Source organism: Anomalospiza imberbis, chromosome 7, assembly GCF_031753505.1.
Source record: "Anomalospiza imberbis isolate Cuckoo-Finch-1a 21T00152 chromosome 7, ASM3175350v1, whole genome shotgun sequence".
Classification (NCBI taxonomy): domain Eukaryota; kingdom Metazoa; phylum Chordata; class Aves; order Passeriformes; family Viduidae; genus Anomalospiza; species Anomalospiza imberbis.
In genome coordinates, this window is record NC_089687.1 from 33,945,530 (window position 1) to 33,970,139 (window position 24,610).

The window sequence follows — 24,610 nt, forward strand, 5'->3', positions numbered from 1 at the left end:
ATACAGAGAAAATGAATGCAAACCCCTTTTCTTTTACTCTGCTGACAATTTTTATATATAAAGATGTGGGCACAGCACAAGCAGTATTTTAAGACAAGTTATTGCTCTGGAAGGGAATAACCAAGAAAGCTGCAAAGAAAACATGAAATGGAGGTAGGGTACAAATTGGAAAATTTCTACTATGCATTTATTCACAGTAATTCTTTCACATGAAAGAAAATGTCAAATAGACTAGTCTTCATGAGGAGGTAGAGACAGCAAAGTGCACCAAGTAAAGCATGAATCTAGCCTCCCCCAAATGTGAGGACTGCATTTGAAAAGGAGATAGCAGGTCTAGTACTTCTTCCCTGTCTCAACTATTAGCAAGGCTCCTGGAAAGAGAACAAATATTCTATAAGAAATACGTTCTTCATACTGGAATGAAGCTAAAAACATTTTTTCCTCCTATATCCTGGCAAAGTGTCCAACAGTAGCCACAGCACAGTCCAAAGCTTTTTAGGTTTTTTATTATGACAAAGCTTTTTTTGAGAAAACAGAAGGCCAATGTTCTTGCTACACATCCCAGTCTCCTTTAACAGGGAGGTAAGAATGAACACAAGGGGCACAAGCCTTCCTTGAACAGATGTCTAAACCCCTGGGGTCCAGCTGTGCTGCCGGAGTCACAGGAGAAGTGACAGCATGTGTAAAAGAAGAAAGATTTAGGTGTTTTTTTCTGTCCACAACAGAGTTCTGCTAACTGGAATGTTTGCTGTTGCACTCTTGGAGTGAGTGTTCTATTTCTCCTATCTGCTCCTACAATAATCTCCTCTTTAACCCATGCATGGGATGCAAACTGCCAGAGCTGAGGCTTTCTCTGGATTCCCTGTCCACACTTGGGTCTTCTCTACAGGCCAATGACAAGTTCTCCAAACCATGCCTTAAGTCCTGACTTCCTCATACAAGGCTGCAGTATCTACACTGTCATTCTGGGAATACAATGGTTTTGATTAAAGATTCAAACAGTTCCATGGAAGTTCCAGCCTTGTCTCCAGAATTATTTTGTGGCAAAGATGCCCCACAGAACAGCATAATTTCTATACTGGTCAGTAACTATCTGGAAATAGGTTTTTCCTAAAACAAAAAAATCCCACAAAAATTAAATCCCTTCTGCTGGTAACAGCATTTAGGCTGCTATTTTGAAGTTCCAAGTACTGTCAAGTTGCACCTGCACTAATTTCAGGACTGAGTCACAGACAACATCCTCTACATTACTGTCCAGAAAGATGAAAAGATCAGATGATAAGAAACCATAAAACTTCGAAGATAATAAAAAATGCTGACTTGCATAAAAACAATTAGAAAACCTAAATAAAGTTTTTTACACCTAGTGCAAAGGGCCTGAACAGAAAGAAAGTTGCTTATGAAAACAACACAACCATGGTATTGTGTGGGCAAAAGCACCATCTTTAAAGGACTAACCCTGACTCAATTAGACACACCATGAAACACCCAAGCACACCTTTTTTCATGACCAGTCTTTCAAGGCTGTAAGCACATTTCTGGCATGAGAAACGAAGGAGGTGCGTTTTTCAAAATTCAGGATCAAGCCAAGATCTTAATTTAGTCTAAACTCATGTATTTTGACAATGTGAAGTTTTCTGTTAAGAGAACTAAGTCCTAAAAATCATTGAAAAGACAAGTTAGTCCACAACCTGTACAACCTCTACAAGCACAACCACTCTGTTAAGTCATGGCATTACTTACCTGAAGGGAATGATAAGACTGGATGGAAGGAAGAGTCCAGCTCTTGCACATAATCTAGGATTTTAGATTCTGTGCTGTACTCACTGCTGCTGAAAGTGGAGGCTGGTACCACACACGGCAACTGAGTTCTGTACGGAAAGAAGGCATCTCTAGATGGAAAAGTCTGCAAGAACACACAGAAACAAAGGTTCACTTTTCCTTTACTCATGTCCTTCAAATTAGACCAAAGAGGGAAAAAACCCAACAAATCAACAACTCAGTGAGTGACACACTTTAATATGTGAATGGGAAGAATATTCCAGCAATCTCCAGATAGTCTAAATATGACTTACCTTCACTTACTATGGACAACAGTGCACAATACAAAGAATACAAACTGCTCCTTCAATTAGGACCAGGAAACAGCTGTCAAAGCTTTCAGATAAAATGTAACTGTTTCCAATAATTCTTTTGATCTATCCAATGACAAACACCCCTTAAAATTTGATTCTAGGATAGCAGGCATGATATAAATGCAAAAACAAACTTAACACCAGACTAAATAGAGGAGTCTTATTCATTTATCCCCTTAGTAAGATTCATAGCATCACTATCTCTAGGCACCTTGAAGAAGAAACTATATTGAACATTTTGAGCATACTGTGTACTTACACAAACCAAAAAGGCAAAGCCTTTACCTTGTCATAATTTAAACATCAGATGAGCAACAGAAAGAAGACATACAGCAATAAACACGGTAGGGATGCATTAAGAACTGATTAATAGACAGTAAAAGGAATTATTAGAAAGAAGAAAGGTGCAAAGAAAGATTAATTTAGCTGCTTGGCTGCAAAGCTTGTTTAAGTATGGAAGGTACAATGATGGATGGCACAGAACTGATAGATGTGAGGTAGCAGGACCAAGGCAAAAGGCAGGGTGAAAACAGGCAGGAATAAGCAAGCAGAGTGCAGGCCATAGACTGAGCTCTGAAAGACAGAAGGAAAGAATTAAATGTGATGATACAGGACAGTAGCAAATAGTAGTTTGTGCTTCAGAATGTGCTACAGAAAGTACTTCAGTGAAATAATGTGGCATAAGCTACTTCCTTACGGGATCTTGTGGTAGGAACCCCCAAGATACTGACATTTTTAAAGGTTTCTGTAGGTTTCTGATATTTTGCCAAATGCTGTAGATCCTGCAAATGGGAATGGAGAGAAAGGGACACTGGCCTATCACTGCAACAACAGTCACCTTTATCAACCCCTGGGAAACAGTTCCAGTGTAAAAAACTGTAAGAATGAATATGACATTTTCTTAGGATTTTTTTATGGAAACATGTCACATCAAAGGCAAGACTATCAAAGAACATTACTTTCATTTTCTGTACTTCTGCTTTCTGAATCAAAGAAAACTCTTTCTCCTGCCTGAAATAGTCCAGGCTGCACTTTAGCACTGCCATTCATGAATTAGTGATGCAGGGATTATATCTACCACATAAAATTCCCTCCATCTAGTCAAAGCAGTCCTTCTGCTACATGGCATCAATATTCACAACCCACATCATCTCAGAAAATATTACATTAAGAAGTTCCCCTTTCTATCTGTTCCTTTCTTAGTTACTGAGTTCTCTATGCTGGTACTGCATCTGAGAAACTACTAAAATCAAGTAAGCATGTTATGATGCTGGAGCAGAGAACACAGTGATAGTGGAGGTTCATGTATTTAACTTTTTTCCCCCCAGGAAAACATTAACAGTCCTAAATCCACCTTGATCTCCATAAACAGGTGTATGTACAAGTGCTTTCAACTTTACTTGGAAACAATTCTTTCCTAGACCAGGACTCCTTCAAATCTATGTTCTGTTGTTTTCCTGTGACAGACATATGGGACTCTTCATCTGTTAAACTTTAAACATCCATAAAGTGTTGGCAGAACTGGGTCCTGTGTCCCGTGTTTGGAAACACTAGAGGGATAAATGCTAAAGTGAACTTAATGTTTCCCATTATATGGATCACTACACTGAAGCTTAAAGAGCTTTTAGGTACTTGCTCTACCTCAATGCACTAAGAACTTGCTTTTCAAAAATGCACAAAAGCATATTTCTTGTTGATATTTGGGTTTTAGAAATGAAGTAATTTACTAAATCTCTACTCTTTAAGCTGCAACAGCACCACTTCTGCCTGTCCTTTTTTTATTAATAGAAGTGAATCACATGACAGTAGATAAATCTCTCATTCTTTAAAAAGAAATTCCCAAAAGCTAATCAGTAAAATTACCTAGAAAGTACACAGATATGACCAAGACATTCTGACATCCAGACCATTAGTCCTTACTCACTTTTTCTTGCTTTAATCCACTTTAGCCTCAAACATATCCAGATTATTAAAGCTGAGCCAGTTCAGAAACATGCATACATGGTCAAACAACCTCACAGTCCAAATCCATTTTGAAACTACATTAAAATCCATTTGCCAGTATCAGTGAATAGAGAATTCTTTTCTTCAACTTGCCTGTGATGGGAATTACAAAACCTTACGCCTGAATTTGTGCCTTGAATGCTCTGGCATCAACACCTAAGTAATGAAATCTTCATTAAACCAGGTTGTAAACCAAAAGAAAATACAAACTGCATAGAAGAAAGAGCAATTTATTTAAATACTCGTGAAGCTACTAGGGGGAAAAAAACTAAGAAATTTGTCAGTGTGTGTGTTCCTAGCTACCAGATCTGGTTTAAATTTCTGATGGAGTAGTCTTCCACTGGAAAATGCTGAATTAGTGAAATCATGATGTTTCTCAGAAATGCTGACTTAATAAACTCTCGATGAAAAAAAATCAGAAGCCCTTAGTACTGCAATTAAAGCATTTTACTCAAAGAAAGTGATTCAACTTTTATTGAAATGGAATGGAAGAATTGTTTATTGGAAAACTAAACTGTCCTTGCTTGCAATTCCAAATAGAATACAGTCTACAAACCAATTCCCTTTTACAGCAGTCAATTATTGAAACTTTAACACAGCAACAAAAAAATCCATCAAAACCCAGCTGAAAACAAGCCCACATATATATCCATTCAGCCACAGCAATGACACAGGAACATCATGGCACACAGCTTTTAGGAGACAGGCCCCTACAGCAAACCTGACCATGATGCCAACCCTTCAGAAAGCAAGAGATTACAAAACTCTTATCAATCTTCCCCTTTCCCCTTGCTATACTACACCTTGTACATCTCTTGAAACATTTTTCTTCATTACTGAAATACAAAACCTCACGCTTTCTCAGCTCAAGCAGATATGAAGGATAATATTACATAAAATTCATGGTATTAGAGAAAACTCACTGTATTTAAGAGGAAGTGAGGAGTGTACAAGCTTTAAATATTGAACTAAAATAGCAGCTCTGGTTTAAACATATGAAGCTTATGAAATGAAATGCTGTCAACCAACAGACTAATTTTCTAGAGTATTATGAATTTTGAACATGTATTTTTCACCCTTAGTACTGTTTTACTGGGTTACAAAAAACAGAGAGCAATTAATTTTGATACTCAAAACAAATATTGTGCTTGCTTGTGGCAGACTGATGCAATAGACAAAGTACAATTGGCTCATGCCTCTGTTCTTGAAGGGTCAGAAGGCTGAACTTTACTGGCCATCCCATCCTTCTGCAGAGAAAAAAGTGTGAGTCTGTGAAGCGTGACATAACTGAAAGGAAAAATGTTTTGTGCTCCCATTTAAAAAATTGTGAAGTGAATCCTCATTTTGTGGTTTCAGCTACTCATCACTAAAACTCTGACCATTTTTGGAAGCATGCCCAAGTGTAACAGTACAGAGAGCCACAGTTCAATTATGCCACTGTGTCTGAATCCAGGAAGGTAATTAAATTAATTCAAATACACTCTGCTGAATACCTGTCACATCTGCTCCTGATTACTCTTATTAAGCCCAAAAAGGCAAGGAAAAATGCATTTATTCTCTCTACAAACACAGTCCCAGGAGTTTTCAGCAGTATCAAAGAAGAGCTATCTCCCTCAATATTAAAAACTGTTCTTCAGTAAATGGGTAGCAGAGATTTAACTATGGGACTCAAGAGAACCTCTGTGTGGGTGGCTGACAACTCACCTTTGAACACCAAACACACCAACTTTTAATCCTGTGCTGTGTATAGATCAGACTAATAGAGCAGCCTGCTGGCCTCAGTGCTTTAACATCTGCCTGAAGGACAGCTCACTCCTGCATGGCCTCCCTCTTCTGCACTCAACACCCTGCTCTGAGCAGAGCTGTGTCCCTCTGGCAGAACACACAGCTCCATGAAACCTTGTGTTTCACAGTGTACATGTGCAGGTCTGAAGTGCAGAGTGCTTTTGGGCAACACACAGTACATGGACAGCGAAACCCCCAAGAGCTTCTTTCTTATTAACAGGTAGTGGGAGAGAGGGTGGGAGAAGCATCTAAGACATCCCTACATGGGAAGGTGCACAACAGATGCTGCTGACACACACACCCCTGCCACATGTCAGACCCTCCCTTCCAGATGAAGTTTTTACAGAAGTCAAATGGACGTGCTTTCCCAGGCACGTCAGGTAAAGGGACGCAGGCTGCCCCAGGATGTAAAATTCATCTGCCTTGGCCCCTCTAAAGCTGTCCATAAAGATAAGCTGGCAGATCCTATGGCAGAGACCGATTTTTTCCAGGAAGAGAACAGAGAGTTTCATAAAACACTAATGAAAACTTACTCAGCATCCAACTTGTCACAAATTCAGATTTTTTCGTCAGTATCCTACAAGGAGTGATAGCTTCTACTGTTCTCAGAGATCATCCACCTCTCCTAAGCACACATGGAGTTTAGTTTCTTTAATCCTGCAATAAATCAATGGGACTTTCACCTGCTTTGTAGAAGTGCATGCTGTCTTCTACATCCTGAAACAAAGATGTTTTGTTCAACTAGAAAATCAGTTGAAAAATCAAGGTTAGTGCTCAATTTTTGACCAGTTAAACCAAAAGAAAGAAAGATATGTTAATCCACAGGGATATCTTTCTTCTCAAAAATACCATGCAGAAATTAACAGTAGATGTGGTAAGTAAAACACTACAGAAATGTCACTACACTAAAAGTGCAAGACTGTGGAAAGCATGAAGGTTTTTCTTTCTGACAAAAAAGAAAAAAGAATTCACAGGCTTACTGGCTTGCCACAAACCCCAGAGGATGGATCTAGTTCTACTGGCAGTATCACAGACTTGCAAAGATAGAGGTGTTTGTCCCCTTCCTTTCTACCTTCAAGCCTCCCTCCCTCAGAGACAGAAGTCTTGTCCCACGTTCAGAATAGCTGAATATGTACCAGAACTACTTCTGCCACTCAGGTTTCATTGCTTTTTAACTAACAGAAGGCCTTCCTTTTTAACTTCCAGAGTTAAAGCAACAACTTAATTAACTATTATTTTCACTTACAAACTTGGTAACCAAGGGATTCTCCTTCCCATACCACAAGACTGACATATCCACAGAGGTACCACACCACTTGCATTGAACCAGTTTGCAGGAGACTTGGCAACAAAACAACATTTTTTCAGAAGTTAGCAATGCCAGGAAACTATGCTGAAGCAGGTGGTGGAGCCAGTATCTAGGGATACCAAGGAAGAGGATGACAACGAGAAGACTCCACTCAGTGCAACTTCTTTCTTCCCAGGTACAGACCCCTAACAAATAGCATTGCTATTTAGCAAGGAATATAAATACTATGCATGCTGAATGCAAATTATATGTGTATATATATGTGTATTATATATAAATAAAAAAACATACACACACTCTTTTTAAAAACCTGAAAATTAACAAGACTTGGGAAAGACCACACGTATTTATCAAGTGGCATCAACAAAAAATACCACTGGCACTAGACATGGACTGGGAATGCTCCTGAACACAGAAATCATAGAACCAGCATGAGATTTAAATCAAAAGAAGAAACTCATACCCTACAATTTAAATATTTTTCTCCTGTCTGCTTTGGAGCCTTCTGGACAAGCACTCACTTTTTTTTTTTCAAACCACTAAATGAAAGCAGATATTCTTCTGCTCTTACTTAAATCCCAGTTGAGACTGCAGAGAAGAAAATGTGGCAATATGCAACTGCAAGAGTTGGCAACATTATACCAACTGTTTGTCTGTGATATCCAAAATGTAAGCTTTTGGACCTCAATTCCCAACTTTCAGGGTGCTGGCACCTTTGTAAATTTGAATTCTGTTTTCTCCACATGCCTCAGTCCCCACAACCCTTTCTCCAGCAGGTGGAATACAATTACAATGAGAATTTTCAGATTAAAAAACCCCACCATGTTCTACAACTCTGCAAAGAAACACAGGGACAAAATTGATAGTACTCCAATCTCACTGCTCTATTGTCTCTTACCTGTACTTAGAGCTATATAAAGGTTTTATAGATTAAAAGTCTACATAGCATCAATGACATCTCTTGGCAAAACATGACTTGAAAAAATTGGAATTAACATCCTTTGTTAGGATATTAAATGAGAAACTAACAAAATATACTGGCAAAACAAAATCCTTGTCATTAAAAATATCCTGCAGCAAGTTACACAGGTAAAACAGCAAAAAAGAAAACATCAGGGCATGTCAGCTAAGCAAACCTCTCTGAGAGTTTCTGACTAGCACAACACTTGTCTGCTTTTAAAAATTTAGTCACAGATAATTTAGTTCCTTCAAGTGCAGAAAAAAAAAATTACAGGGGACAGAGCTACAATTTTCCTTATGATAGGAAAAGCATTTGCAGAAGCATGAGGCATTAGACTAGAGAATCTGGGGTGGGGGAAGAAGGCAGTTATAAATGTAACAACCACTGAGAAATGATTCAATAGGTGTTCACCAATCTGCTACTTGCAGACTTTCTGGGTTTTAATGTTTAGATACTTTTGGTCTTCTTTCTTAGCATTAAATTACATGACACACATTTTATAGGAGGAGACAATGACCCAGAGGTTTTGACTCGCCAGCTGTAACAACGCAAATGAGGGGCGATCCAACATTTTGAACATAGCACTCTCAGACTTCCAACTCCCACCTGCAAACTTTGTCTCCCGTTACTAGAACACACCTGCCTCTTACTCCTTTGTGCTGTTCTGCATGCAAGATGCAAATTTTATCATTCATTCATTCAAATGTTCATGCTGAAGAAATGCACCACAACAATCATGTCCTCTAGACTGAAGCACAGACTGCAATCCCAGGGTTTGTTGTGCATGACTCACAATCAAGAAATGGCCTAAGCTCTTACAAAGCTGTTTAGATAAAGAAGAAAGAAACAAAACAGATTCCAGGGCCAAATGATGACTCAGGGATCATCTTGTGGTACTTAGTCATTCTGAATTAGGGGACAAGCGGATTTGGCCTCAAAGGTTGTTTCAAGTTCCTGAGGATATTGGATGGTGACAGATAAACCAAACACCCCGTATCCTGTTTTATTTATCTGCAATCTATCTCGTCAGTCTGGAAGGTCTTCTAGAGTTTCACAGACTTCTGTATTTTCTTTTAGATACTACCCTGTGTAAGCATTATTTAACTAGCATAGCAGGGGAAGGTGTAGTCCTTTTCAGAAAAGAAACAGCAGAGGACAATATAGGGCATCTCTCCACAGGCAACAGGAGGCTCCTAGGTCATACACACTCATTGCAAATGTATGTGGCATGGCAGTAGATAAGAGAAAAAATGTGGCTGCCTTCCCAGTGACCTTATGAACTAACAGATGGCATAGCAATTCACAGTTTCATACTTTACTTTTCCTAACATGGATGTTAGAGGGGTGAGGGGGGAGAATAAGCTTCCCAAATGAATCTGAAGAGATGTGAGGGATGACACTCTGAATGTCATTCAGATGCACAAAGGGTATAACCAGTCATTGTAATGAAAATCCAATTGCAAATTCTTCAAAACTATCTCAGCATTTCTTAATGTCCCACACACAGAGGTCTGCATTTTGCTGTGATTCTCTGCTCATAATTCTTTAGCTCACCATTTGCTCAAATTACTTTGCAGAGCAACATCTTCCCTCAGCACTGCCAGGCACTGCTCGCTGGCTGTTCAAACCAGGCACCACCGGGAGCAGCAACATTCAGGAGATTCAGTTTGCTCCTCTGATTTTGGCAAGCTGGAATTTGTTAATTCCACATCTGCTGTAAGACTCCCAGCTTGTTTTCAGGCCAGTGAGGGTAAAGAAATGGGGGTCCTCACAGACTTTGGTACCAGGGGTTATATAAATATGTTAAATTTGAGGAAATATGGGAGAAGCACTTGCTAGAGAAGGCACACTAATGTTACATTAAAAATCCAACTATTTCCTATATGCTAAGAAGCTACTCATTTTTTTCTGTGAAAGACAAGAGGAAATTTGCTGGATTATTCTGGGAAATATAAATGCCTTTTCAGAGAAAACTAGATATCAATCCCAGAAACCATTCCCTATTTTGCATCCTTACCCTTAGACATCTGCCTAATCCAGAAGCAAGCCTGGGCTGATGGCCACTGCTGTTTTATTACAAGATGAGCAATCTCATCAACAGCTGGGTAACCAAGTGTAGCAAGTGCAGGACTAAGAAAGTGACAGGGCCTGTTAGAGTAAGATTTGTTGAATGAAATGATACTCTGCTGATGACTCTTAATTTAAAACCTCAATACTAATTTAGGCTTGGTTGTCAGAATGTGCTGGAAATGTCCAGTTTATTTTTATCACTTACTTCCTTAGCAGAATCCCTGATCCTCTGTTTTCAACCAACATTGTGTGAGAAGCTTTGTTTCCTGCTTTACCTTTATTTTCAAAACTTAACTGAGTTTGGCACTTGCATGATGACTGAAGCTGACAACTCAATTGCTGCCATAATTTCTAATTTTCTTAAGGAAAAAGAGCTACAGAATCTGTTTCTACTCCATTATGTAGTTCTCCACATTGCCTCTAAGTTAACTTTCTCATGGAAAGGACATTCAAAAGCAGAGTCTAAACACAGTTTTGAGCTGAGAGCTGCAGTAAGCATAAACAGTATTCCCTACAGGGGTGTTTTACCCTGCTGTCTTTGGGACATCTCTTCACTTTTGGTACAGAGACAGTGAAGCTGGGTTAATATAAGGTAACCTGGCCCCAGAGATGTCAAGACTATGGAGCAGACACAGAGTTGCACCAGCTCCAATACTTGAAGTCTTAACTAGTAACCTAAAAACGTACTTTTTGCTTGCAGTCTACAGCCAGAGGTTAATTATAAATCTTTCTTTGCAGCCTACAAGTCAAGGTAAACTATCAAGCATGCAGAGCAGCTAAGCTCTGTATCTGGTTGAAGGTAAAAATGTAAACTCTGCCTTGAACTCTGGCTGTCAGGCTATAGACATGGAGTTCCTGATCACAAGCCTTGATATTCTCTGATCACAAGCCTTTACTGATATTCTCAGAACTTCACTAACTCTGGCCCACTTCTCAGAACACAGAGACATAGGTAGTGCTTGTAGAAATATGAAATACTCAAACCTGCAAGACAAGAGGCTTCCAGAAAGGCCTGTTATTTAGAAACTGCATCTGGAGAGAAAACCCTTCATGTTTAAGGCAAAGGAAAGGAAAGTCCTCGAGTCTCTTGCTAAGGAACTCTCTCCACAGCTGCAAGAGGCAGTTGGAGGCATCAGCCACAGCATGAGGCCTCAAACCTCTGTGACAGGATTGCATGGAAACAGCAAGTCCAAGTCCACAAGAGTCTCCTTGGTCAATGCAAAGAAGATGAAAAGGCTAACTAGGAGAAGGCAGAACTCCCAGACTCACTCACCAGCCCCATCGCCTCTGGCCCAAACCCTCCAGGCAGGCTGCCAAGTCTTTAAGCCCCACTGCCAGGAAGCTGGGAACTCAAACAAATAAGAAACTGGACAGTTTTTCAATAAAGTATCTTGCTAAAACTAGGACGCCTCTGCCATTTTGCAGAGAATGCTGAATCAGCATGGAACATCCTTGCATGGGAAATTGCTCCCCAGACTACTGACACACTTAGTAAATCCTAGACAGTTAGCTGAGGAGATATGGAGACTTCCCTCAATACTACACTTAAAAAGGCAAAGTAAAATCAAGAAATTAAAACCTCTTGGGATTAGCACTGCTCTGAAGAATAAATTCATACTGTCTCTGCTCCCAAATTAGACTGTTTCTTTAAGCACCTTAACTAAACTCGTTATATATTATTACCAGCAATATGCTATTAATATCAGATGTGAGATATATCAGATAGCCTTGCCCTGCACAAGACAATGTTTTTTTCCATTTAAAAGTATTAATTCCTCTGTAACGCAGAAAATTCTCAGAGCATTAAAGCATCTTTAAGTACCATTAAAAAAGCAATATAACTAATCAGAAACAGCAAAAATGGAAACAAGATTAAGAAATTGCAATTCAATTTCCTAGAAAATAATGTGCCACCGGCTGTTTAAGCTTTCCTGTACTAAAACAAATATTCTGAAAACAAGCAGGCAGATGCTTTACACTGTAGCCCGTCTCCTCAACAGTCAGGCCTCCAAAAGAACTCTCAAATTGTCTCTTAGATTTTACAAGGGTTTTAAAGACAGCCATAGAACACATTGATTTGATAAGCAGGACTCTGAGCTATCTTTAATTTTTACGTTCAACTCATTAACTCTGAGATCCTGCAGACACACCCAGTACTGGCACCACACACACTCCATGGTCCCTGAACGCAACAAATAAGCAGCATAACGTGCACCATTCCTCTGGCACACCAGACAAGACACATGCTGACTCAAGCAGCTGGACTCTTTGGTTTTCTTTCCCAAAGAGAGAGGCCAGGGCCTACCTGCTGATTCCAGTGACAGGCACTGTGCATTCTGTAAAGTTTCCTCTTCTGGAAACTATGAAGTGGCCTTGTTCGGGCAGATGTGCTCACATTATTCACAGAGACAGATCTGAGCCTTGTCCTGCCTCTTCTTCTTTTCTTGATGTGCTGATGGTCAAGCAGCCTGCTGCTTGAAGAGGACACCTCTCTATTGTCTGAAGCTCTGCAGTTTCATGAATAATGAGGAGAGGAAATACAAAACATCAGATATGCTCCACATGCACAGGCCATGATTTCACACACTGATTAGCATTAGCTATCTAATTCTAAGAGAATTTTATAAACACCACAAGGTTTTAGCATGCTGTTTCAGACAATTGTGTATGTGCTTTGTTTGCTAGTTAATTACTTTTCATGTCAGGTCAGGAAAGGGAGCTTATTCTTCTTCACCTTTGTGCTCATGGAAACAAATGTCAAAATGAAGTTAAGCCCTCAAGCATATATCGAGTTTTGTTTTTTACAAATTCAAGAGCTCTCTAATATTTTTAACCCGTATGAGTTTCAAGTTACAATTAATATTTCCCTTCAAACTGATGTTCCATTCAAGACAGCAGTCACGCTAATGTAAAGGAGACCTAGACTTCTGTCCTAATACTTTCAAGATTTTCTGGTTTTGCTCAAGAACTGAAACCTAAGAAAAGCTTTACAAACCAATGATCATTCAGCATAGGGTTGCAACTCACTGTGAAGCATTTGTATCAAAATTAGGAACTCTACAACTTCAAGTGTAGAGAGTCAAAATCAAGTGCAAAGACGTGGCCAAAAGCAGTAGCAGCCCCCTGCACGTATGTGTAGAACAACCTCACACCATTCTCACCAACCTACAGCCTGTCTGGTGACCAGAATAGGCAACAACACCACAAGGTAAGAATTTAAAACACTCATTTGGGTGGGAATGACTCAATGGGAAGAATGAATTTCCCTGCTATAGGTATTCCTGATTTTATTTTGTTGCTGTAGCAACATCTGCATGCAAAGTTGAAGGCTTGCTGCAAAAAGCCCTCCAGTGTGCTTTTAATTTACAATACTGAAGACCTTGACCACAACTCTGGACTGTCTGAGCAGTGCAGCCACATAAGGTATTTTGGCCTTGGTTCATAACAGGTCATCTATCTGCACAAATGATTATTTTGTCTTATGACAAGTCACAGTTTTATTAGTAAAGCTCTGACACAATAGAAGAACATGAAAATAAATTCATTACAAGGCCACTTATAAATCTTTTTTGACAGGTGGTATTCTTTTACCAGTACATTTTTATTAAATGAAAAGGCTTGCTATGGAAGTGTGATTAAACACCATCCCATGCTGTGTTGGAACAAGGTAACAAGGCTTTACAGGCTTGAATTTGAGCTGTCTTCCCCACACAGCAATATAATCCAATAAGCAACACAGACACATGAAAACAACAGGCTAATTAACAGAGGATTGTACAAAGTATTTAAAGGAACATACCAGTAAGTGCCAAGAAAAAGCCTGAAATACTGAGGCATGACATTCTTAATGTTAACACTGCATTTTTAAGGCTTGAGAAAGAAATACAAGGTTTACAGTCCATGGAAAAGACTTCTTTAAATACTCTCTCTGAATTCTCAGAAACATTTTCTAATTCAGATGGTCCCAAGCTCAACTTGTGGATTTCCACATACCTCTCTCTTAAATGAGGGACAACTTGGACAGATAAATTACAACAAAAAGCTCCTCAGCTTCACTCTTCACCTTCTGTGATTCCTGCCTTTGCTCTGGTGGTCTGCCAAGGCGCTTGGTAATTTCTCTGACATCAGCTGTATCTACCCTCCTGTGCCTTGCAGCATTGCATCACCCCAGTATCAGATGAAGAGATCTCATCTTCGTGGCCTGGAGCTCCAGTACATGGCAGTGGGGTTTTCCTGCCACTTGTGTAAAAGGTTTCCCAATCAAGCTTTGAGTTACCCACTTGCTTTGATCTTAGTCTGTGTGGTTTTCAAAATGTGATTCTACAGAAGAACAAAATGAACCACGGCCAGCTGTGAAAGTCGTAAGTTTGCTAGAATGCTCCTTTCAAGGCTCAAAGGTTTGCCTTTCTTGTTCCTAACCTTACTTCCAGATGCAAGCTTGCACAGCAAGCCATCAGACAGGCACTAATTGCCCTGAAGGATTAAGTTTTTCCTTCCTCTCCCTTCATAAGAAAGGGCTATCACTAGCTTAGGGAACTGCTTCTATGAGCATCTACCTCCACGCAATGCTTTGGGCTAATCTTGGCACCTAGATTCAACTGAGCAAGGAAAAGCAACACAAAAAAAAAGAAGGCACTAATGTAATTAGGCCTTGACAGATGGCAATCCAAGGTTACCCACATTCAGTCAACCAGGAACTGTCCAAGCACCTCCACATGCACTGCGAACAGCCCATGTAACCAACTGCACTGCAACCCCACAATTACCAACCCCAAAGCATCTCATGTTTAAACCTACTTTAAAATGGAAAATTGTGGTTTTCACATCAACGGCCTACAACTAATTTCAAGAAGTTACGTAAGTGAAAATTGCTATCACCTGTTTTTTCCCCCCTCAAAAAAAAAAAAAATTCCCTTCTTTTCCATTTGATTTTGATTTCTGCTTTCTGAAATACTGAATGCAGTCAGAATGAACTCTAGAAAAAGCAAGGGGAGAAACAGCTAAGAATTAAGTTAACTGCAACAAGTTAATTATTAACCAATAAGTTAATTCAATTAATTGAACACATAGCTACTACAACAACAAAATACCACCAAAAACCTGAAACATGCTCAAAAAAACCTCCAGAAGTAGGAGGCAGTGAATTTCTCTGCAGGATTCTCACGAGAACCACTCTATTAGATGCATCTTTAATGAACAGTATTTATTGGCAGATTTGAAAACACTTCATAAACAGTAAAAAATTAAAATTAACTGTTTAACTCATGTTTAAGACAGCATCTAGAAAATGACCTAAAATCCCTCAGATTCCCTTCCAACACCTACCTTGCCAAACTCTAGTTTAGAGCTACAGCACTGAGAGAATCTTCCAAGTCCTAACATTTTTTTTGGACTTTTTTAGGTCATGAGTAGAAAACAACCAACCTTAGAGAGTGGTCCATGAAGCAAACAATGTGTTACTCATGAAATGGAAAGACTAACTTTGGACTAATAAATAAGAAGAGAATTGGCTTGAAGTTACATCATTAGAGTCTCTCATCATGAAGTTAACTTCATACACTCCTAAAAACATTTTTAAAAGCAGGAATTTTCCCTCAACTGTTTCATGAAAAAGTCAGATTCAAGATGCAGCCTAAATGACTCTCTTCTTCCACATACCCATTTCTATTAGCAACTCCTATTTCAGGGCTATTTTTAGTCCACGTCTGAGAAGAACCTTCTGATTTTCTCCCACATCATCTATAAACAACTGATACATCAGGAGCAAGGATGTCACATGCCAGGACCCCTTCCTCCTTAAATTTAGGGCAGAATCACACAATCACTGTGCAACAGAAGGCAGCTAAAGAAGCTGCCCATCCAAGCTGCTCACTATAATCTCTTTGTGGGAGGCTCCAGTCTCTGCAGCAAAGCTGAAACAGACGGTGTGGCCAGCTCTTCTTGAGTCAGGAGCCAGGGAATTATGTTCTGCTACACACTCTGCCATAAACATCCCAGTTCTAGTTGGGAATAGTTTCTTCATCCACCTGATCTTAATTAAGACCTGTGAATAACAGCATCCTCAAAAATCACATTACAAGTATCTCAGGAGAAATATCCAACACACCTAGACTTTTTGTAACTGTATTCAATTACCTTAATGTTGTTTTGAAACTAATATTTATTACAGCCTGTACTGTACTTAAAATCTTTGAATAAAATTTAGAACTACTAAGCAGTATGGACTAGCACTGACAAACATTTTTCTAAAATATTAATTTCAACCTATAGTCATCCTGGAAGGTATGTCCATCCAGAATAAAAAACCTTGAATGGAAAATAATATCTCCAAATTCCTGAAAATGTGGGTGGCAAAGATAAATTTGGCCTGTCATTGAAGACTGATCTGCTTAAAATTAATGAAGTTACCACCCTGACACTGACCCCTGCTGAGACATGTGACATTGCTTATGTATTCTACTAATCTAGTTTATCAGTTTTCCAGAAATAAAGCTGCACTTGTTATGACAGAATGCATTAAGTCTCAAACAATCACAATAAATGTGTTCCTATATTCTTTCACTGCTTCACAGATTCACCTTCCAAGTACTTAAATAGTTATAGTGACTATACATTTATGATATCTTTAGGAACAACACAAAACCCTACTACTTCCAATGTTACAATCAAGACTTGACTTCTCTTGAAGCCTGCAGAATGCAGCTCATTTTTCCTTATTTAATATTGTAATGATTATTAGTTCCATATAGATAACTTTACCGAAAGTTATTCTCAAGAAAAACCCCTACAACACTGTCACCCACCTGAAAGAGATACCATTGACCAGCTGTCTGTGTCTACAGGTCTTGGATGAAAGAGATGAAGAAGCTGGAGACAGATTGAGTGGAGCAATTAGGCTGCTGATGATTTCACTTAGTTGTGCACTCTGGAAAAAAATTAAAATTAAAGGTAGTCAGACTTATCCAAACTCAACAGCTCAAAGGTCCCAGGTTCTTGTTTTCCTACTTAGCATTTCAGTTCTGTACATCATGGAATAATCACATTTAGTTTCTTCCTGTGAATAACTGTGGCGGCGTGGTTTTCTTTCACAATTATTATGTTCAACCCTACCAAAACCCAAATAAAACACCAGCACAACCCTGAACACTGTTTATACACTTGAACTAGTACCCTGAATACATCAGTGACCTTAGCATTGTAACCAAAGGTCTTTAAAAGGAAAAAAGAAACCAGAACACTTTACAGCTGATATTACAACAGCTGCAGCCAGAGCTGCTAACTGGCCATTTGACAAGCATTTCAACAGGGAAAAAAAAAGGTCAGCTGTCTATTCATTGTACATTTTGTTCACTCAAAAGTATTTTTGTTCTTAAAAGAATCCTCTTCATTACTTATTACAGTTTGACAAAGGTGTTTTTATAAAAGGAAGTGTAACTACTTGAGGACTATTGCAATGACAGAATGGATAGGATCTTCTGGTATCCTCAAAAATAGCAACAAGCAGCAACCACCCTGCCACCTTGTTCTCCTGCATAAAAAACCTGACTTTCAAAACTGACCCAAAACAAATGAAACAAATGTAGCCAATTTGTAAGACTAAGAATTAATCCTTCCAAAGCAATGAATTGTGGACTGACTCCAAAAACATTTCACAATGATTGTTTTAAATGTCAGACCTTAAAGGCTATTCTCACAATAAATGTAGCTTGCTTAGAGGAAACCCTGTTCTGCATACTGAACAGAAATTAAATGTATTTGAAATGGCATACTCCTTAAAAAAAAAAAAAGCAACCTTTTGCATTACTTTGCTGGATTTTCATTCAGAACTAAGAATATTTAAAACAAGAATTGGTAGAGTTTATCAAGTAAATTTTCTGTACATTTTGATTTTACATTTACATTTACAGAAAGAGGAATAATTTTTTGTTTGTTTGTTTTATTACAACTCACATATTTTCTGTTAACATTCAGGTGATGTAGTCTGGTAAAAATTTTGCATCAGAATAAAAAATTCAGGGATGGATATTAAAGCACAGAATAACAAATCAATTATAGAAGAACTGGGCAAAGTAAACAAAATGCCAGTAAAATAGTTAGCAGATTGATTTTAAAATCTCAGCAGAATTAATTCTGTAAGGAGTAGTCTCTACTGAATATGAGAGCATTAAAAAAATAGGCAGACTTCCAAAACACAAGGAAAAATGTACATGTAGCTATGAGAAGGACTTGAAGAAAGTATTAATAAAAATTGTCAGCCTTAGTCACTTTTATTCTACATGACTTTTCTTTTGGTTCACAAGTAAAATTCCTTATTCTTAACAAAGGAATGACCAGCAGACTGAGGAATTCTGTGGGAATATCTGTAGATGTTCTTCAGGCTGCAGCACTGTTGCTCCTGACACTGAACAAGAAACTCAGATTTTCAGAGTTAAGAACAGAACTGGTAGTCAAAAAGGAAATCAAACCCCAAGGCTTTTAGTGATGTAAAAGGGAAGAATGTGTTGTGTGAGATATGTTAGTCTACTTCCATGCAATTTTCAGATCATCAAAGTTCTTGGACCCCTTGGACCAAGTTTGTGGCTACTTGGGGACCAGGAAACAGACCACTATCCCTTAAATTGTTAAAAGTCTTACTGAAAAGTGTGTTTAATTCTCCAATCCACCACTTAAAAGAGAGGCCATTCATCACATTCTAAAAATGCTCTTTGGGTTACCTTATGCAATTGCCAGCACTGAGCATATAAATCGCCTGTTTCACTGCTTCCTCACTCCTGCCTGTGGTGGATAAGATTTATCAACCAGGGGAAACATTTTAAGAACAAGAAAGTATGATTATCAAATAAGCAAAAATGGCACAGAGATCAGGGACAGGCAGTAGTACTTAATGCTATTACTTATACCTCTTTTAAAAAATGTGTGTGTGACCAGAAGTTTATGTAGAGCAGCCGAGCAACAAATTAATGCCCACAGTGGCTTTGTTTTACACAAACTGCATAAATTCATTCTGTAAAACAAATTTCCAGTATCTCCTTCAGCAATGTGATCCTACCACATCCTTTATGTACTTTCAGGCAAAAGAAAACCTTGTTGGATTCTACATAGTATTTCCTGGAATCAACCATGGAAACAGCCATTTTGCACACTGCAAAGCAAAACTCCACTGACAACTGCGTCTCCTCTGTACCCAGTAAGCACCTGGAATTCCTCAGCTCCAAACCAGAGTCCCACAATGTTTGAAAAGGCAGATGAACAATTGTATTCTGATGGAGCTTTTTTTTTTTTAATTTCAAGTGCAATATATCTCCGCTGTCAGCTGTTCTCTTTCATCTCACATTGAGCTTTTCCTGAAACAACCTGTGGAAACTCTATATTGACCCCACTGTAAAGCAGGAGCAGATTTGTGGATGGTTCTAAGAGGCTGTTATGTGTCTGCATGGAGGGAAACAATGTGGTAACACAGACACGTCAGAAATAAAAGGTTAATTTGTAAACCTGTTGTACAGAATAGTTATTTAAACCCTTCAATTAATCACCACCCAATCCCAGGACTGCAAAATATCTTTCTGTTTGGAAGTCATCACCATGGAACCTCCCTATTTCTGAAGTCAATCACTTGGCTTCACTGCCAACTCGGTTTTGTTTTACTTTACCTGTTTTTCTATGTTTTGTAAAAGCAGAGTGGGACTGCTGGGTGACATTTCAAAGTCATGCTCCGGCAAAGAATCCTGGCTCTCAATGGCAGCTTGCGAATTCCCTGTGGCGTTTAATAAAGCTCCTTGCTCTGTCATTTGGATCTGCTTCTTCAAAATGTCTTTTGGAAATGTGAATTCTTCTAAGACCACCTTCCCCTAGACAACAGCAATTGAACACAGTTGGTTGACAACAGATTAAGCCTCCTAAATAATTTTTAAGGGGCAGTCAAACCTGGCACACTCCTCTTAAATCCTCCTGATGATTTTCGAGTACCTAACTAGATTTTCAATATACTTCACAGCTAAAAAAATGGAAATAGTAAGCATTTTTTTTAAAAAAGCTACATCAATTATGCTGCTCCTTGTAACAGCAATCACTCCAGTGTTATACCACTGCTGAAACATCTGTGCCAAAATACAAATCAGAAATTCATACTTACTAGAATATTAGATATTTTGCCTGCTGATTTAAGAGGAGGTTTTTCTCTAAAAAATCATCACCCTTTGATTTGAATTTGGTTTTAGTCTTTGCAGTCAATAAACTTTGCTGGAGACATTTTAAAGTGCTCTATTTCTCTTATTCCTATCCATGTTCTACGCAAAACATCAAGGCTGTTATTTTTATGTAGCAGAAATGACACAATTCTAAACAAAAGCTTTTACAATTTAATAACTGATTTTCAAGGTGAGCATTTTTAGAGTTTTATAATTAGAAGTAACTTTCCTAAATATTCTAGCACTGTCACTACTTTTCAAGACCATCTGCACAAATGTGGTATCAGATGTGGTGTACCATCTAGAACACCACCTAATAAGATAAATATAACTTTATATGGTAGTGAAATAACAGAGTTTCATAAATGGAACTAGAAAAATAATACCCCTATTTGTTTTCCACATGACAGATTAGAAAAATGGGAGTCCCTAGTACAATCCTAGGTAATGTATCAGTTGGTTTAAGAACTTAAAATGTTATACAAAATATAAGCAAAAATAATCTTGTGACAGTCAAACCCAGTCCTCAAATAGTTCCTTGGTTTGACATTATCTTGAGCAAATAAATTTAATACTAGAAATGGCTACCAAACCTCTGCAGGCTATTTTCAAAGAGAAAGGGAAAGAACTTATTTGCTTTTAAAGTACTAACTATAACTCAAATATCAAGCAGGTATTAAAAGAATGGGATCATTATAATTCTGCCTCAAATTTGTCTCTCTAATGAGAATATTCCACTCAACCAGAGAACAAGGAAGACTTCCATAATGTGAACACAAGGAAGCTATATTTCTATTTCTTTAACCAAGACAGACTTCACCTAGGTTGTGGCTGTAGAAAACTAAGGATCCTGTGGTTTCAGCAAGACCTTTACTACTGCCTCAGCAGCAACTGGCCTTAAAACATAAAAGCAAGTCTCAAAGACACTTCAAAGAGGAGACTAGGAGAAAAAGCAAAATTGTCTTGTTCTCATTGTGCCTAACATATTCCATTGTTTGAATTATAAATTTAAAGCTGAGAAAAAAGATATCCTGTAAAAATGAACAAAGGTGCTTGAAAACTTTTAATGCCTAAAAAGGGCACAGAGATTCTGAATGTCCATCAAGTCAGTGCTAGATTTACCCCACAGATCATCATCTGCACTCTTCCATTTACAGCAGATGACACAAATCCAGACCAGCAGCATACCATGGGCAGTACATTCAAGGAAATTCAAATAGAGAACTAATTTTTGTGTGCCACAACAGGCAAACAGGCTACCTCAACAGCTTTAAACTCCTTTAGAACTTAGAATCTTTAGTTCTTTTTAGTAAAAGGATCATAGGTCACGACCACAAAGAGTCTAAAAGGTCTAAAACAGAAATTCTGAGGTCAGAGGAATGGAAAGACACAAATTTAAAGTGTTGAAAAGAGGGACATACACACACACATGCTCCCAATGGAATTTTATTTTTTGAACTTTCAGATACTTATTTACAAAGCATGGAAAGAGGAAATCAGAAAAGGAAGAGGGAAATTGACAGAGTGTATGGAATGGGAGAGATTAAATAGGCACAGAAGGAAAAAGGAAGATTAAAGAATCAGAAGACTAATACAGACTATATTACAAGAAATGGGTTACAATCAGTAGGTTTTGGCAGTGACTGCCTTCCTCCCCAAATGGAATTGTTTTGCAGATATAGATGCTTTTTTAAATTAAAGGACTCCGAAAAGATCCAGAGGTGCTACTTCTGTGTCTGTAGAGATGGAGAAGTCACACTGTAGTATGCCTGGAAACAGCCCACAAGTTACTCATGTCCCTTCCTATTGCATTATGGTGCTCAAGGAATGGCATTTTGCTTGAAATTGTTGTTCCCTGGCTAAGAATCACATTTTTTCCAGTCAAAGTACATAAAAACCACTCTGAAACCATTAAACAGCATACAAATTCTAATGATATTGTGCAATTCCTTTGCAGCCACTAAATGAAAACAAAGAGCTCTTCTATCAGCCCATATGCCCTTCTATAGACGCTGCACTGGTGTACTAGAAACATCTACAAAAAAAAAAAAATCCCACCTGAAGAAAATAGGTGCCTGCCTTCACTATGGGACACAATGCCAAACACTAAATACCACAGCTGGTAAAGTGGGCATGGAGTTTCAAAAAGGAATGTCACTAAAAATCTCCACCAGGAAGATGACTTGGCTCCAAACCAACATACCACCTAAAGAAAATGTGTGACTAAAGTAATTTTTTTCCTCTAATTTCTCTGATATTTATTTCTCGATCTTCTGTAGCTCATCTGACCTACAGCATCATAAAGGCTGACAGCTTTTGGGTTTAACAGTGTGCATGTCTCTGGTATTTAGGACAACACCAAACCATGGGCATTCCCACCCTTCACCAAAATATAAAATCTACTTACACAGACCCTTAAACAAAGGGCTCATCATTTCTTTGTAAAGAAAAACCTGACCAGGGACAAGCTGGATATGAAAAGAAGGGCTCTGAGGACAAAAAGGAGAAGCTGGAATAATTCTTATTTATCTGTTCAGAGGGAAATGCTCTCTGAGGTGATATTCCTCTCCTTTTAAACTCCCGCTATGTCTCAAATTTCATCACATAAACTCTGAAGCATCTTCTTGCTCCTCTCAGTTGTGCTTATCTGACCCCAACACACACCAGAGAACCTACAAGAGGCTCACTGATGAAGAGTCAAAGAGCCGTGCTCAAAAATCCCTCACTATCAAACCACCTAGGACAGGTTTGGCTTCTTTTATGTCAGAATGACCCGAAGAACCCATTAAATTGATAGCTAGATTACTAATGGTTTAGGAATGTCACTTTCCCACTGACTAGGCAGCTCAATTTACAAAAACTAGTACATGAATTACACACATTGGAATTTTAGTAATTATTAATCCTTGACCTGTTCAAAGTGCTGTACAAACATTAACCATCTAATACTCAGAATAAACATGCACTGCAAGTAACAAAAAACCCACCCTGAAAGCCCACAACACAAAAACCATCCCACCTGAAAAGGCCATCTTGCCTCTCCTGCAGAGGGAAAAACCAGTAATAAATACAGTACTGTGTAGTGGGCCCCTGAAAGCCACTAACAAAATCACTATAACAGATACAAAGGTAAGAGTTCCCAAATCACAGTCCTATATTGGTGTCTTTAAGGTGCGATAGTTTTTAGCTCCTGATGTCTTTCCCATTAAACTCTGCAGGTGGTAGCCTGCACAGACACAAGAAGTCTAGGGCAAAAAAAAAAAAAAAAAAAGAACAGCAGCAAGGAACCAAATACATAAGTATTACAAGAAACACTGTCGAAAGATGATTTGAAAAGCCCATTTATAAGCTTACAGACAATACCTTGGTGGCACGTATTTGCCTGTGAAGATCAGTTAGTTGTTGGATTTTGTATTCTAGTTCTGAAATCTGGGCTTGAAGCCACGTCCAACGGCTGCCAATTCTAGCTCTGTCTGCAAGCCACTTCCATTCAGAAGTATAGCTGCTGTGAAGACAAAATGCTGGTTAGTCCAAAAATAAAGATAACCACATTTGCACAAGAACATTTTTGACAGCTGCTCTGCCTCATGTTGCAAGCATCTCAGTTGCTTTCAGAAGATATCTGATTATACTCATCCAGTTTCACATCAGCTAATTTCTGTAGCAACAGAACTTGTCCAAACCAGTACAGTCCATGTTCACTGGCTATTCCCACACTAAACTAGTTTTTTGTTCTGGATTATAAAACTCAGAGCTGGATAAACTACTGAACTATATCAGTTAAGGCTGATTACAGATGTGTAAAGAATTCCAGTAACTCCACCAGCAAGAATCCAAACTCTTACACCATATTTCCTCCCACAAGCTTTCACAAATATTGTTTGCTAACAACTGGAATCTAATAAAACATCATGCAGCAATGACCAGCTAGATATCAGGTCACTGTCCCAAAAAACCCAACTAAGTATTTTAAATTTCTTTTATTCAAGCTTTTTTATAAATATCTGTGTCAGTTTAGTTCAGTCAGATCACTCTTACTACTGTTTAAAATAGATGCTTTTTGCAATACAAAAAAATATGCCTCCTGGTACTTGACATTGTGAACACCTTAATTTTATTGTGCTAAATTCATCACTGGTATCAGCAAACATTACTCAAC

General features: G+C 38.5%; 1 protein-coding gene across 8 annotated transcripts in view; it reads right to left on the reverse strand.

Moving 5' to 3' along the window:
• Positions 1–24,610, reverse strand: part of KANSL1L (KAT8 regulatory NSL complex subunit 1 like) — a 62,760-nt gene that overhangs the window by 16,064 nt on the left and 22,086 nt on the right. For 6 of the 8 annotated variants that reach the window (XR_011000992.1, XM_068196460.1, XM_068196465.1 and 3 more), the window contains exons 3-7: positions 23,815–23,956; positions 19,915–20,112; positions 17,068–17,189; positions 12,570–12,771; positions 1,744–1,906 (exon numbers count right to left, since the gene is read on the reverse strand). Coding sequence is in view for 7 of the 8 variants with exons in the window: in XM_068196460.1 (XP_068052561.1) it covers positions 1,744–1,906; positions 12,570–12,771; positions 17,068–17,189; positions 19,915–20,112; positions 23,815–23,956 (827 nt within the window). In the remaining variant the exon portion in view is untranslated. The remainder of the gene's footprint in view (positions 1–1,743; positions 1,907–12,569; positions 12,772–17,067; positions 17,190–19,914; positions 20,113–23,814; positions 23,957–24,610) is intronic. The other 2 variants (XM_068196462.1, XM_068196463.1) reach the window with 2 other exon arrangements.